This window comes from Tachysurus fulvidraco, chromosome 24 (genome assembly GCF_022655615.1).
Source record: "Tachysurus fulvidraco isolate hzauxx_2018 chromosome 24, HZAU_PFXX_2.0, whole genome shotgun sequence".
Taxonomy (NCBI): domain Eukaryota; kingdom Metazoa; phylum Chordata; class Actinopteri; order Siluriformes; family Bagridae; genus Tachysurus; species Tachysurus fulvidraco.
In genome coordinates this window covers 3,335,635-3,350,634 of record NC_062541.1, presented here as the reverse complement: position 1 = coordinate 3,350,634, position 15,000 = coordinate 3,335,635, and the positions used below count along the sequence as shown (strand labels likewise).

General features: G+C 45.3%; 1 protein-coding gene and 1 long non-coding RNA gene across 9 annotated transcripts in view; one reads left to right on the top strand and one right to left on the bottom strand.

Annotated features, from left to right (window-relative positions):
- The window catches only part of dnm2a (dynamin 2a), a 50,165-nt gene that overhangs the window by 14,404 nt on the left and 20,761 nt on the right, over positions 1 to 15,000 (top strand). For 3 of the 8 annotated variants that reach the window (XM_047808178.1, XM_047808171.1, XM_047808172.1), the window contains exons 4-15: positions 277 to 426; positions 592 to 795; positions 917 to 1,015; positions 1,139 to 1,299; positions 1,616 to 1,758; positions 2,583 to 2,718; positions 2,870 to 2,937; positions 4,506 to 4,644; positions 7,943 to 8,029; positions 9,311 to 9,381; positions 10,405 to 10,453; positions 13,365 to 13,397. In XM_047808178.1, coding sequence (XP_047664134.1) covers positions 277 to 426; positions 592 to 795; positions 917 to 1,015; positions 1,139 to 1,299; positions 1,616 to 1,758; positions 2,583 to 2,718; positions 2,870 to 2,937; positions 4,506 to 4,644; positions 7,943 to 8,029; positions 9,311 to 9,381; positions 10,405 to 10,453; positions 13,365 to 13,397 — 1,340 coding nt within the window. Of the gene's footprint in view, positions 1 to 276; positions 427 to 591; positions 796 to 916; positions 1,016 to 1,138; positions 1,300 to 1,615; positions 1,759 to 2,582; positions 2,719 to 2,869; positions 2,938 to 4,505; positions 4,645 to 6,160; positions 6,300 to 7,942; positions 8,030 to 9,310; positions 9,382 to 10,404; positions 10,454 to 13,139; positions 13,152 to 13,364; positions 13,398 to 15,000 lie in introns of all 8 variants that reach the window. The other 5 variants (XM_047808173.1, XM_027176505.2, XM_047808174.1 and 2 more) reach the window with 5 other exon arrangements.
- The window catches only part of LOC125140167, a 12,719-nt gene continuing 1,936 nt past the window's right edge, over positions 4,218 to 15,000 (bottom strand). The window contains exon 2 of the long non-coding RNA XR_007139411.1: positions 4,218 to 4,267. This is a non-coding gene — a long non-coding RNA (uncharacterized LOC125140167). The remainder of the gene's footprint in view (positions 4,268 to 15,000) is intronic.

Here is a 15,000-nt window from a genome sequence, read left to right as displayed (position 1 = left end):
TTAATGTAATAATCTCACACACACAGACACACTCACACACTCACAGATGCTCTCATATACACACACACACACACACACACGCTTAAGGAACTACTCACACACACACACACTTACAGACATACTCATATGCTACAGACCTACTCATATGCTTAAAGTCATACTCGCACATACAGTACACATTCGCATGCTCGCAGACACACTCACACAGACACTGCTCATAACCCTGAGTCTAACAGGAATGTTCTGTGTGTGTGTGTGTGTTTTGTGTGTGTTTAGAGTATGCAGAGTTTCTACACTGTAAGGGGAAGAAGTTTGTGGACTTTGAAGAGGTTCGGGTGGAGATCGAGGCCGAGACGGACAGGATCACGGGCTCGAATAAGGGAATCTCCCCCATCCCTATCAACCTCAGAGTCTACTCACCAAATGGTATCTCTCTCTCTCTCACTCACACACACACACACACACACACACACACACACACACACACACACACACACACACACACACACTTTTTACATGTAAGCCTCAGTGTTCTATAAAATATTACACACACTCTCCCTCCCTCCCTCTCTATCTATCTCTGTGCATCAGTGTTGAATCTGACTCTCATCGACCTGCCGGGGATGACCAAGGTTGCCGTGGGCGACCAGCCAGCAGACATCGAGCACCAGATCCGAGACATGCTCTTGCAGTTCATCACTAAAGAGAGCTGCCTAATCCTGGCAGTCACTCCGGCTAACATGGACCTGGCCAACTCGGACGCCCTCAAGATCGCCAAGGAGGTGGACCCTCAGGGTGAGGAGCGCTTTCTCCTGAGATAATCGGAACCGAGAGTTCATGGCGCCATAGCATAATGCTTGTCTTATTGGGAAATCCTCCAGAATTTTGATGGACGTGTGCATTTTTTTTGTCACAGGTCTGCGCACTATCGGCGTGATCACTAAGCTGGACCTGATGGACGAGGGAACAGACGCTCGAGACATCCTGGAGAACAAACTGCTACCTCTACGCAGAGGTGGGACGTCATGTACACGTACAACAAACACACAGCAAGGTAGCAGTCATTGTCTAACCTTCTGTCTGTCTGTCATTGTGTGTGTGTGTGTGTGTGTGTGTGTGTGTGTGTGTGTGTGTTCAGGCTACATCGGAGTGGTCAATCGCAGTCAGAAGGACATCGATGGCAGGAAGGACATTCGTGCCGCTCTGGCTGCTGAAAGGAAGTTCTTCCTGTCTCATCCTTCATACAGACACATGGCTGAGCGAATGGGAACGCCGCACCTGCAGAAGACCCTCAACCAGGTTCGCCTGAACGTCCCTGACTCCGCCCACCAACCTTTTACGTCCGCTCTAACATCTCCTGTATCTTTTTTTTTTTCCCCCTTATATTCGGCGATACGGAGAAAAGTATGTGTAGGATGATGTCGGATGTACAGTAGCTTCGCCATACATCAGTCAGTATTTATACATCAGTCCGTTTAGTTCTCATGAACGAACAACTGTTTGGAAGCAGAAAAGACTTCACATCACGCGTTCATGGGGTTCCTAGTCACTCAGGAATGGATGATTTTATCCAGCGTCTAAAAACTGAACCTCGTCCTCGTGTTTTCTCTCACAGCAACTGACTAACCACATCCGAGACACGCTGCCCGGTTTACGCTGTAAGTTGCAGTCGCAGCTCCTGTCTCTGGAGAAAGAGGTGGAGGAGTACAAGAAATTCCGTCCTGATGATCCCACACGCAAGACCAAGGCTCTGCTGCAGTGAGTCATGTCCCCTTTTACCTTCTAACCACACATCTCTGTCAACACCGCACATCTATCCATCCATCCATCCATCCGTTTATTTATAAATCCATCCATCTATTCATCAATTCATCCAGCAATCTATCAATACATTGATCCCATCCATCCATCCATCCATCAATCCATCCATCTATTAATCCACCCATTCATCCATTAATTTTTCCATCTATTAATCGATCCTTCAATCTGTCCGTCCATCCATCCATCTGTACATCCATCCATCGTCCATTAATTCATCTATTGATCCATCCATCCGTCCGTCTGTCTACAAATCAATTCTTCAGTTTTTATTATTCACTCATTTACAGAATAATCCAATTTTTTTTATAATAAATAAATCTATTATTTATTCACAGACTTTATAACCGAATAATATATTAATCTATTATTAATCTCATCCTTTCTATATTTTAAAACATGAGCCTTGTTTTTTTTTTTCCGGATTATCTGAGTAATAATAATAATAATAATAATGATAATAATAATAATAATACTTCAGTTGGAATGAACAACACTCGCTTGCTTAAATCACACAAACAAAATGTCAAAGAAACGACATTATAAGATAATAAATAACCTCCGAGTTGAATTCTGGATGCTGATTGGTCAGATGGTGTTGATTCAGGTGTTGATTCAGGTGTCGATTCACTGGAACAGCGATCCTGACAGAGGCAGATTCACATCTCAGCTTTTTTTTATTAATGCGTGAGGGGGGATATGTGTCTAGGTGCTCTAACGCAAGTTAAAGAGGAACTCTGTGTGTGTGTGTATGTGGCCATCAGGATGGTGCAGCAGTTCGGCGTGGACTTTGAGAAGTGTATTGAGGGCTCAGGAGATCAGGTGGACACGGTGGAACTGTCCGGAGGAGCCAGAATCAACCGCATCTTCCACGAGCGCTTCCCCTTCGAGCTGGTCAAGGTGAACCACACACACACTCACACACACACACACTCACACTAACACTCACACACACACACGCACACACACGCGCACACACGCGCACACACACGCACACACACGCTTTCTCAAATCCCCCTTTTCACTTCTCTCGTGTCTCTGTGTTTATCAGATTGTGTTTGATGAGAAGGAGCTGCGGCGAGAGATCAGTCATGCCATCAAGAATGTCCACGGTGTCAGGCAAGTGGAGCTTGAATAAGACCTTCTGCAGCCACAGCACTGTCATTTCTCTGTAACACACACACACACACACACACACACACACTTGTCATCATGGACACTCTGACCCCTTCTCACATACTGACACTTGTGCATGTCACAAATAAGCACTGAAAAGAAATCTCATACAGACACTCGTGCATGCAGACAGTCTCCTGTACTCTCGCGTGTGGGCAGACTCTCTCACACACAGGGACATTCGCTCATACATCCACAGACTCTCTCACACACAGGGACATTCGCTCATACATCCACAGACTCTCTCACACACAGGGACATTCGCTCATACATCCACAGACTCTCTCACACACAGGGACATTCGCTCATACATCCACAGACTCTCTCACACACAGGGACATTCGCTCATACATCCACAGACTCTCTCACACACAGGGACATTCGCTCATACATCCACAGACTCTCTCACACACAGGGACATTCGCTCATACATCCACAGACTCTCTCACACACAGGGACATTCGCTCATACATCCACAGACTCTCTCACACACAGGGACATTCTCTCATACATCCACAGACTCTCTCACACACAGGGACATTCGCTCATACATCCACAGACTCTCTCACACACAGGGACATTCGCTCATACATCCACAGACTCTCTCACACACAGGGACATTCGCTCATACATCCACAGACTCTCTCACACACAGGGACATTCTCTCATACATCCACAGACTCTCTCACACACAGGGACATTCGCTCATACATCCACAGACTCTCTCACACACAGGGACATTCTCTCATACATCCACAGACTCTTACACACACACACAGGGACATTCGCTCATACATCCACAGACTCTTACACACACACAGGGACATTCGCTCATACATCCACAGACTCTCTCACACACAGGGACATTCGCTCATACATCCACAGACTCTCTCACACACAGGGACATTCGCTCATACATCCACAGACTCTTACACACAGCACTGACACACAAATCTAAATTAGTTTGTCCACACACACACATCTCTAGATCTCATACATGTCAAGTATATTTTTCTCATTAATATCACACACACACACACACACACACACACACACACACACACACACACACACACACACACACACACACACCGTTTCACTATGAATCTGTTCGTCTTTGTGTGTTTAAATTGTCGACTCGGCTCTTTTCTATAGACTCAGACACAATCTGCTGCTTGGCCTTGTTTCTACTGTACTGACAACCTATTTTGTTTTTCCTTCTCTCTCTCTCTCTCTCTCTCTCTCTCTCTCTCTCTCTCTCTCTCTCTCTCTCCTTTCCACACTTCTCGCCGGTTTGCTCGTCACCTTTTTTGACTTCTGCTGTCACTTATCATTTCTGATTGCCTGTTTTTCTTCTTACCTTGTCCACACGTCACTACTTTTTCCCCCCTCCGATCTCCATGCTTTTGTTGTTATTTTACTTGTTTGTCTGAATGTTTTTTGTCACCCCGTCTGTCTGTCTGCCCGTCTGTCTGTCTCCCTCCTTCCCCACACCCCCTGTATGTTCTCAGAACTGGCCTGTTCACCCCTGACCTGGCGTTCGAAGCCATCGTGAAAAAGCAGGTGGTAAAGCTGAAAGAGCCCTGTCTCAAATGTATCGATCTGGTGATTCAGGAGCTCATCAACACGGTCAGGCAGTGCACCAACAAGGTACTGCGCTGCTGCCCCTACGTTACGTGCTGGGGTGTCACTCTGTCGGCGACAGGGGGCGGGGTCACTCCGGTCTCGCGAGACGCCACACAAAAACTGCTCTAGTTACGCTTCCCTTCATCGAAATCACAGGAAGTGAAATGACAGCAGTCCAGATTTAAATAATAAAATAACATTAAAGTCCCCCTGAACTTATACTCGAGCTAATAGCATGATTTAACTAGTAAGCTAGTTAATGCTAGCAAACTTTTGCGTTTAGGTCGCCGGCTAAAAAGAGAAAAAAAAAAAAAACGACGTACTTTTTCTGTGTATTTAAACGTGTGATTTTTACTGCGCCGACACGTTCAGGGGCGCTTTAAGTTAACCGTGAACAGTCACACACCACTGGGCACGTCAATGGATTATTTAAGCGGCTCTGTGTAACAAGACTCTGTGGTGGAACGTTAGCGTGTGGATCGCGTGCCGGATTGACCCCCGTCAGCCTGCCGGCGCCCCGTGTACCGGTTCAGCTGTCGTGTGTTGAGGTTTTGTGCTGGTCTTGTGCAGCGGAGATGAACGGACACGGGATCCCGCTCGTCTCACGTCCAAAAGGAGCAAACCACATGGCACGGCCGATCGACTTCCACCGAGCCGAAACCGCGGCCGCCTCAGCACTGGTTTCAATCCGCACTCGTTCACTTCAACTCCTTTGTAGCTCACAGCACATTTGCTCCTCGTTCAGTTTTCCCGTGCTGTGAAAGTCCAGGTTTTGCGGTTTGATAAAATATTAACGCAATAAATGATTACGCGTCTGTTAAATACGGGCGTGTTATGTTTCTAGCTACTAGCTGGCCAACGATACGTCTAACAGAACTCAGGGAGTCGAGCGAGCTTCAAACACCGGAAATCATGTGTAACCAGTAAGGAATGAAGCTCAGGGGTCTTTTGTTACAGGAAAAGAGAAGCGTTTAGCATAAAATCCGTCTGTCCTGAAAGATATCAGGGGAAAAAACGAGCTAGTGAAGTTCGCTGAGGGACGCGAGAGTAGGAATCGAAGCGGAGCCGTGGTGAAAAATCAGAGGACGAGCGAGGAAAAAAAAACTGGGGTATTAACTTTTGTGATTTTGCTTCGCTTTGATTGACGCTGCAGAATTTATGGCGAGTTAATAAAGATAAGAACAAAGCGCTTTTTTTTTTCTTTTCAAAATGTCTCCTAACGAGCAGCTCTTTAAACACCGAGACGGTCGACGAGGGCCGATTGAAAGCAGTGCTGCAACGCAGGCCGGCCGTTCGGCTCGACTCCGCCCCCGGAGGGCGTGGTGGATTACAGAGGGATTTAAGGCTAATTCAGTTAGCAGTGAGGATGTGGAAATGGCGGCCTGCCTCTTTTTGGACTGGTCTAAGTGTCTGTCTATAGATTAGCGATTAATAACTAATTAAATGTTCTTCTCCTTCTCCTTCTGCTTCTTTTTTTTCTCTCTCTCTCTCTCCCTCTATGACGCAACACGTTTCCTATTTGGTGAACGCTCTCTCTCAGAACGGGGCTCTTCACCCCTGACCTGGCCTTCGAGGCCATGGTGAAAAAGCAGATCCTCAAACTGAAAGCTCCGAGTCTGAAGTGCGTGGACTTGGTGGTGAATGAGCTCACCACTCTCATCAGGAAGTGTTCCAATAAGGTAAACCAGGAGGGGAGGGACAAACCATCTAATGTCTCGTCCCTCGTCCCCTTCCTCCTGGTCACGTTCTCGTATCTCCACGCTTGGTTCCTCCTCCGCCCTGTCAGCCAATCAGCTCCTGTGTATCTGAGATCTGCCCTTCTTCCATGCAGCCATGCTTGGCCACATCTGTACGCCATCTTTGCTCTGTCCAGGTCAGGTCATACCTGTCCATCTTGTGGTTCTCAGTCGTCGCATCCCAGCCCAGATTTCCAGAACTGACCGCTCTGGAAAAGCACCATTTGTTTGTGTTCCTGCCACTTCAGCAGTCTAATAGACTCCCATTTATTTATGCATCCCCCCCCCCCCCCCCAACCTCTCATTATCCTCATGCATTTGAAACAGCACAGCTCGGTCTTTACCTGTTTCACCATTTATTTATTTATTTATTTATTTATTTATTTATTTATTTATTAAGTTCTCCAGATCAGAGAAACCTTCGGGGACACACCGTTACAGGAAAACAATCAACAACACTATAGTGATGAAGCAGGGTTACTTTTCCCCTCCTGAAGTGGATCCGGCACATTTGAACTATTTTATTCCCGTTTTTACCACAGCATTTTTTTTTTACCTCAGCATATTTTCGACCTATTACAGAATGACATCATATTTGTATGTTTAATGTGATAAGACTTAATTAAGAGTTAGTAATAATCCCAGAATACCACTTGTTTCCCTTCGCTAGTTGAATAATGAGGTACATATGCCCCCTTGTGGTAGTAGAAGGAAGTGCGCCCTGTGCTTACACACAATTTTTTATTTTATTTTATTTTTCTTTTGAGTTTAAATCGAAAGAACGTCCATCTTTCGCTCATATTCTCTCTCTCTCTCTCTCTTTCTCTTTCTCTCTCTCAACTAACACTGCTTAACCACAGCCATCCCTCTCAGCTCTGGAAAGCGAGACTATATTTCTGATGATCAGCATCTCAAATATAGACAGACATTTGCTCATATCCCAATTTCATAAATCAATTGATATTATTTATAACATCATGTCTTTTTCTTAACCGTGTTCTAGTGGAGTTTGAATTAATAATTGTTTATATATTAGAGCTGCACAAAATAAAAGCTTAAAATGTGTCTTTTCTAAAAAAAATTCATCGCACTTGTTTTTACAAGTTTTTCTTTATTACCTTTGAACATTATACATCTATATTCATGAAAACAAACTGAACTGTGCAGCTCTGATACAGATTTATAAATTAAACATGTGGTTTGTTTAAGCCAATCATTCCTAGCTGATGGTGAAAGCTTTGCTTGCTAATTTGTATTATGCTCTGTGTGTGTGTGTGTGTGTGTGTGTGTGTGTGTGTGTGTGTGTGTGTGTGTGTGTGTGTGCGTGGTGAATGCAGTCTCAGTCAAAAGCAAGTGCATTTTCTTTGGTCAGATCTTTCTGTGAACTAGTTCATGTCTGGGCTTGGTTTTGTTGGGGGATGTTTCCACGAGGTCTGTGTGTGTGTGTGTGTGTGTGTGTGTGTGTTTGTGTGTTTGTGTGTTTGTGTGTTTGTGTGTGTGTGTGTGTGTGTGTGTGTGTGCGTGTGTGTGCGTGCGTGCGTGTACAATAAAACCCGTATCCTGCAGTGTTATATTTGTGTCTGTAGCTGAACTCATACCCCCGGCTGAGAGAGGAGACGGAGAGAATCGTCACTACATACGTCCGAGAGCGAGAGGGAAAGACTAAGGACCAGGTAACACACACAGACACTTAAAGAACTGTCTCTGTGCCCCTAAGGACCGTCCTATAAAGATCAGTCTCTGTCCCCCATAGGATTGTTCCATAGAGATCTGTCTCTGTCCCCATACAGACCATCACTTGTAGATCTGTTTCTGTCCCCCCAAGGATTGTCCCATAGTGATCTGTCTCTGTCCCCCCAAGGATTGTTCCATAGAGATCTGTCTCTGTCCCCATACAGACCATCACTTGTAGATCTGTCTCTGTCCCCCCACGGATTGTCCCATAGAGATCTGTCTATGTCCCTTCAAGGTTTCCCTAAGGACCATCACTTAAAGATCTGTCTATGTCCCCCTAAGGACCACCTCTTAAAGATCTGTCTATGTCCCCCTAAGGACCATCAGTTAAAGATCTGTCTATGTCCCCCTAAGGACCATCGCTTAAAGATCTGTCTCTGTCCCTCTAAGGACCATCACTTAAAGATCCGTCTCTGTCCCTCTAAGGACCATCACTTAAAGATCCGTCTCTGTCCCTCTAAGGACCATCACTTAAAGATCCGTCTCTGTCCCTCTAAAGACCATCACTTAAAGATCATCACTTAAAGATCTGTGCACCGTTTGGGGTAAGAAGGTGCAGTATAGCAGTCTGTGTTGTTTACATGCAACTGATTATTCATTAATGTCCATAGAGGCATATATTATATTATATTATATATAGATATTGTTCACAAGACCAGTTGTGAATGGAACTGTCCCCAAAAAGGACATACCCTAGAAGGATTGTTCCCAAAAGGACAGTCCCACAAAGGATCGTCATTCAAAGCATCTTCTCTCACAGAACAAACCCTCAAAGGACGGTCTCCCAAAAGACTATACCCCAAAAGTACCATTCCTTAAAGGGCTGTTCCCCAAAGGACATCTCTTAAGCTATCCCTAAAGGACCATCCCACAACAGACCATACACAGAGGACCATCCCTTAATGGATTATCCCCCGAAGGCCCATCTCTTAAAGCATTGTCCCTAAAGGACTGTATGACAAAAAAAAAACCCCATTGCTTAAAGAATTATCCCCTAAAGTATAGTCCCTCTAAGGACTGTATCTCACAGCATGGTCCTATAAAGGACTCTCGTCCAATGCACCATTTTCCAAAGAACTGGACTCCAAACAATCATCATCATCATCATCATCATCTCTAAAGAACCCCATGCGCTCTCCCTTACATCAACCATGCTTTCAGCGCTCGTTCATTCGAATATCTGTCTGCGGTCTGGAGTCATTATGGATCTCTGTCTTCAGGTTCTGTTGCTGATCGACATCGAGCTGTCTTACATCAACACCAACCACGAGGACTTCATCGGATTTGCCAAGTACGTGTACACTCTCACTCGTGTGTTTTATCAGCGTGCGCTTTACAATGTCGGTCAAGTATGCGTGTGCGCTGGAGCTTGGTACTAATCCCCGTAGTCTGAAATTAAACCCGAACTTGAACTTTAAAACCTGAACAAAACGTCTCCTCGCATCGTGTCCCCCATTAGAGGCGAATGTAAAAGGGTGTTCTAACTATTACAAACTAGCGTAAAGCCAATATACAGCATGAAGGTTTGAACCAACAACAACCTAATGGTTGGAGACAGCCTGCGAAGCACAGGGAACATTTTGAGTTTAAAGTTCTGAAAAGCTTCGTGTAAGACGGCTACTGTTGATGTAGGTGGGACGAGAAAGACGACGACTAGAAAAAGAAGAAGAATAAGACTAGAAAAAGCCTATTATGACTGATGGCGGTTTTAAGGGGACCGCTAACATGACTTCGTAAGCAAAGCGAGTCATGGCGGTCGCTGTGGCGGTTTTTACTCAGAACTAGCCGTTTAAACGGATCAGACGGTTCAGCAGGAAAATCTCTCTGAGTTTTAGCATGACGTTACTAAGCCAAAGCAAGAAATAACGTGTTGAGCAAGTGGTCTAACGTGTGGACGGATTACGCCGCATGCTTTTCAGTCGCTACTCACACCGCCGTTAAAAAAAGAACGCTTGTGTACAGCATGTAGTAGTAAAGGGCTTCCCGGTTCAATTCGAGCATGGTCCGTTTTGCGCATGCACTTTGCGAGTGCGTGTGGTAGCGTTAGCGCTCGCGCTAGCCCTGTTAACGGTTCTCGTGACGTCACATTTCAGTCTGGACCTCCGGAGGCTGGACGACGGTACCCTCCCAAGGTACGACAGCGACAGGTTCGGCTTTTTCCCAGCCTATTAGTCCAGCAGTGCAGGTTTAGCTCTCGCTGTAAATGAGTTTGGTTTTATTAATGCAGTGCACGGTTTGGAGCAGTAATATGTGTCGGATTAATTGTTTTCTTCTTTCTATCTTCGCTTCTTTTGTGTTTCCTTTTTTTATTCAGTGCCCAACAGAGAACACTCGCACACAAGAAAAGGCCCATTCCAAACCAGGTATGTCCTGCTACACAGCTCTCACCCACACCTTTTTTTTTTTTTTATTAGTAGTATTATTTCTTTATTTTTTTCCTCCGTGTATCACCCCTGCCTTTCACAAATTAAGTGCCCTCTTACCCTACGCTGATTGCTGCATATCAGCAATTAAAAGTCCTATTTACTTTTGGGTGATTATCCATTAAAATTAGGCTGCTTTCACACCTGCCTTGTTTAGTTCGGTTGAATCGTACCAGAGTTCGATTGCTCGCTCGGTGCGGTTCGTTTGGGCAGGTGAGAATGCAGCAATCGAACTCTGGTGTGCACCAAACGAGCGTACCGAGACCTCCTTGAAGAGGTGGTCTCGGTACGCTTTCAAACGGACTCTGGTACGGTCCGTTCGTGGTGAGAACACGGTCCGAGATCGAACAGACCTGACTGCAAAAAGTATTGCGCCTTCTGGATTAAACCAGCTGCCGTAGTGGGTCGTCGGCAATATTTTCGGAAGATGAGCATGTCACAGTTTCGCAAAAGTAACGCTCGCCGCCTCCTGAAGTGTTTCGCGATGCGTCTTCGCCGTTCGCAATGCATCAAGATGATATTTTCAAGCCGCATCCGCGCTTCATTCTGAAAATTAAGACTTTGCATAGAATGCTGTATACGAGCGATGTAGTAGATTACAACCACAAACATAACTGCAGCGCACGGTCGTCTCTCCATGGTGTACTGTATGCTGTATTTTCCTCTTTTTGTTTACTTTCGGTGAAATTTCCCGCACGTTTATTCTGACCGATCGAGTAGGAGTTTAGGAAATACGCTCAAAGACATGTGGCCAATGAGTGATGTGGATGTTATCACATGACTGCATTTTGGTTCGTTTCAACCGGTGCGGAACAGAACGATCGGTGTGGTGTGAAAAGGAACCAAAACTGATAAAAAGCTACAAGGTATCATTTTTTTTGCTTTTGGTCCGGACCAAATGAACCGAACTATAGGTGTGAAAGCACCCTAAATCTATCCAGCAACTTAAAGCTTTAAGGGATCCTCTAAAGGTCATTTATCAAAGCTTCCAAGTGGAACTACTTTAGAAAGCTGCAAATCCTCGACTGTCTAATACCCCTTTTCCACCAAAAAGCGCTAGTGCTGGTGCTGGTTCAAAGTCGGCATCACAGCGCCGAGTGTGACGTCACTGTATACGTGTCACGTTACACAGCGACGTTAGCGCAGCAGCGACAAACACAACAACAATGGCGGATGTTGCATTACTGTTAATGCTCATGGCTTTGTGAACCTACATCAGCATCCAAACGTGGCGAATCCGACGTGTACGTGCGGCTCCGTGTAATCTGTATAAACGGAGGTTGTAATCGATAAAGTACATAACGTTATTTTATCATTAACACAGAAAAAAGTTAGCTTTAGCATGTAGCTACCTACTATCATGTGTGCTGATAAGTGATTATATTGCGGCAAACATTAGTATACTTAAATTACGTTATCTAACAGTAGCCCCGCCCACAGCCCCGCCCACAGCCCCGACACAAGCGGTTCTTAAGTCTAGACCAGCAACGTTTTGGTGCTACGTAAGAACCACTTTTCCTGGTTCAGAGTCGGTGCTTTGGAGTTTAGGCTCCGAACCTGCACTCAAACTGCCTCGGTGGAAAAGGGGCATTAAGGAGCTTTGAGAAACCCTTTGTGCACTTTTAATTGTTTATTTCCCAACAGTTTTATTTCTTATAAAGATTATTGCTTGCTTTGGTTGGACCTACAGTAGGAACAACGCTACTAGCTCTGCCCCAGAGCACCTTTGGTTGCTGTTGGTACTAGTCTTAAGTAGGTACTAAAAATCCCTCCATCTAGAGAGAGACCTTTTAAACGAAAGACTTATAGACCGTCTGTAAGTTTATACTGAGCCTCTTGTTGAAGCTAATTCCTTTTAAAGAACCTTTAGAGAACCTTGTATTTCTCTGATTATAGAGCACCCAAACCCCACACATCCTTTCCCCCCCCCCCCCCCCCCCCCCCCCCCCAACTTTAGCATGTTCACGCTACACCAAATTTTCCCTCAGTCAAAACCTTTCACAGCGGCCACAGTGTCCTACGCAGGAGCAACTGTACAGCGACAGAATCACGCGAACGCTCCCCTTCGTCACCGCCACCCTCGCTGTCCGATACACCTTCCGCACACTAATTTAGCATGCGATGCTCATCAGGCATGAGAATGTGTTACCACGGCTACCAAACCTGACACGCACAACGAGTGATCAGTATTATTCCTGTTATTTTCATTTGCAACCTGTTATGCCTTAATGAACTTATTTATTTTTCCTACTTCTTTTCCTTTTTTTTTTTTTTTGTAGAGTAATTTAAAATGCGCATGGATTGAACTGTGAAGCCGCATTTATGATACCTGCAAGATTTTTCATAATGCAAGTGATTCTAATTGCATGTAATTGTGTCATATTTTCTCTCTCTCTCTCTCTCTCTCTCTCTCTCTCTCTCTCTCACTAATAAATATGTATCTTGGTCTCGTCCTTTCTCTCTCTGATGTTGTCTACTGGGATGTCTTTCCTCGCTTTTTGCTTGTCCTCTGACTTGTTCTCCCTCCCTCCCTCCCTCCCTCCTCTTCTGTCCTAACCTCACCCTTCCTCCCTCTCCTCCTCCTCCTCCTCTTCTTCTTCCTCTTCATCCTTATCCATCACTGCAGGGTGAAATACTGGTAAGTACCTCGCACAAACAATCTCCACCCTTCGCCCGGTCAGGGGCTCACCAGGGCTCAGCCAATCAGGAGAACTGAGGATATGCTTCGGACCGTCGTCCGGTCCGTTGTCCAATCCGTCCATTTCTGTTTGTTTTGTTTTCCTGAACAAACCGCTCGGTGTATCGTTTTCCAATTTGGTTTTATCTGAAGAAATTTCGTTTTGCCCCGCAGCTAAGCAGACCAGTAGACGGAACACCAGAAAAGGTATTCCAGTCCTCAAACTTTTAAACGCTGGAACCCGGGAGGAATCGGATCGCATTTTAATTTGTCGTTACCATTAATCGGTAACGCTCCTAATTCCAAGTGTCGTTACAGTACAATTGAGCGGCTTTAATTCTCTAACACACCAGTAATTCCGGGACGTAATCGAACACGCTAATGCAAATGCTACTAACCGTGTCATCATTTAAAGAAGCACTCCAGCACTTTTTAATCCTGAGCCTTATTCACAGTGTGTGTGATGCATGTGTGGTCTACCGATCACCACATAACAGAATTTATAACCTTTCTTACAAGTGAGGAAACGAACAGAGGACCCGTTTAGTCCAAAACATCGTCTACATTTTTAGGACACAAGCTTCAGAGGGGAAAAAAAGACTCTGAGTGTTTAAGGTCTTTCGTCATTCTTTATCAATATAGGTGTGAAGAAATGACTCGGGGATGTCGTCACAGATGAAACTGGATCGTTAGAATAGATGAAACTGGAAGTGTGGTGATGAAGTGTGTCCTGATTGTATTGATACTGCACACACAATCAGTACGTAGTGTAGCAAACGGCCAGGAGGTAGACACTGAGTCGGAGGCAGTAGACAGTGAGTCGGAGGCAGTAGACACTGAGTCGGAGGCAGTAGACACTGAAACGGAGGCAGTAGACACGGAGTCGGAGGCAGTAGACACGGAGTCGGAGGCAGTAGACACGGAGTCGGAGGCAGTAGACACGGAATCGGAGGCAGAGTAGCTACTGAATCAAATGTAGTAGGTATTGAGTTTAATGCAGTAGACACGGAATCGGAGGCAGTAGACACGGAATCGGAGGCAGTAGACACGGAATCGGAGGCAGTAGGCACGGAATCAGAGGCAGAGTAGCTACTGAATCAAATGTAGTAGGTATTGAGTTTAATGCAGTAGACACTGAATCGGAGGCAGTAGACACTGAATCGGAGGCAGTAGACACGGAATCGGAGGCAGTAGACACGGAATCGGAGGCAGTAGACACGGAATCGGAGGCAGAGTAGCTACTGAATCAAATGTAGTAGACACTGAAACTGAGGCAGTAGACACTGAATCGGAGGCAGAGTAGCTACTGAATCAAATGTAGTAGGTATTGAATTTAATGCAGTAGACACCGAAACGGAGGCAGTAGACACCGAAACGGAGGCAGTAGAAACACGAAACGGAAGCAGTAGACACTGAAACGGAGGCAGTAGACACTGAAACGGAGGCAGTAGACACTGAAACGGAGGCAGTAGACACTGAAACGGAGGCAGTAGACACCGAAACGGAGGCAATTCAATTCATATCTTGAATTTTATATATATATCTTGAATTTTTTACTATATTAATTCTCTGTATTTCTCCTTATGTTTACCTTCTGCTCTGTGTTTATAAATAAAGCTTTATACAGAAAGCTGCAGTTTTGCCGACACGCCGCCGCCTGACTCGGACTTTACGAGCAAGTTTAGAGTAGAAAGGATTTTTATTTTTTCCCCTCAGTAACATCCTCTTTTCAAAAATGTCATCTGTGGAGGTAAAGTCACACATGTGCTACAGACCCGGTGGATGAAAAATGCTGAAGTTCTTCTTTAAC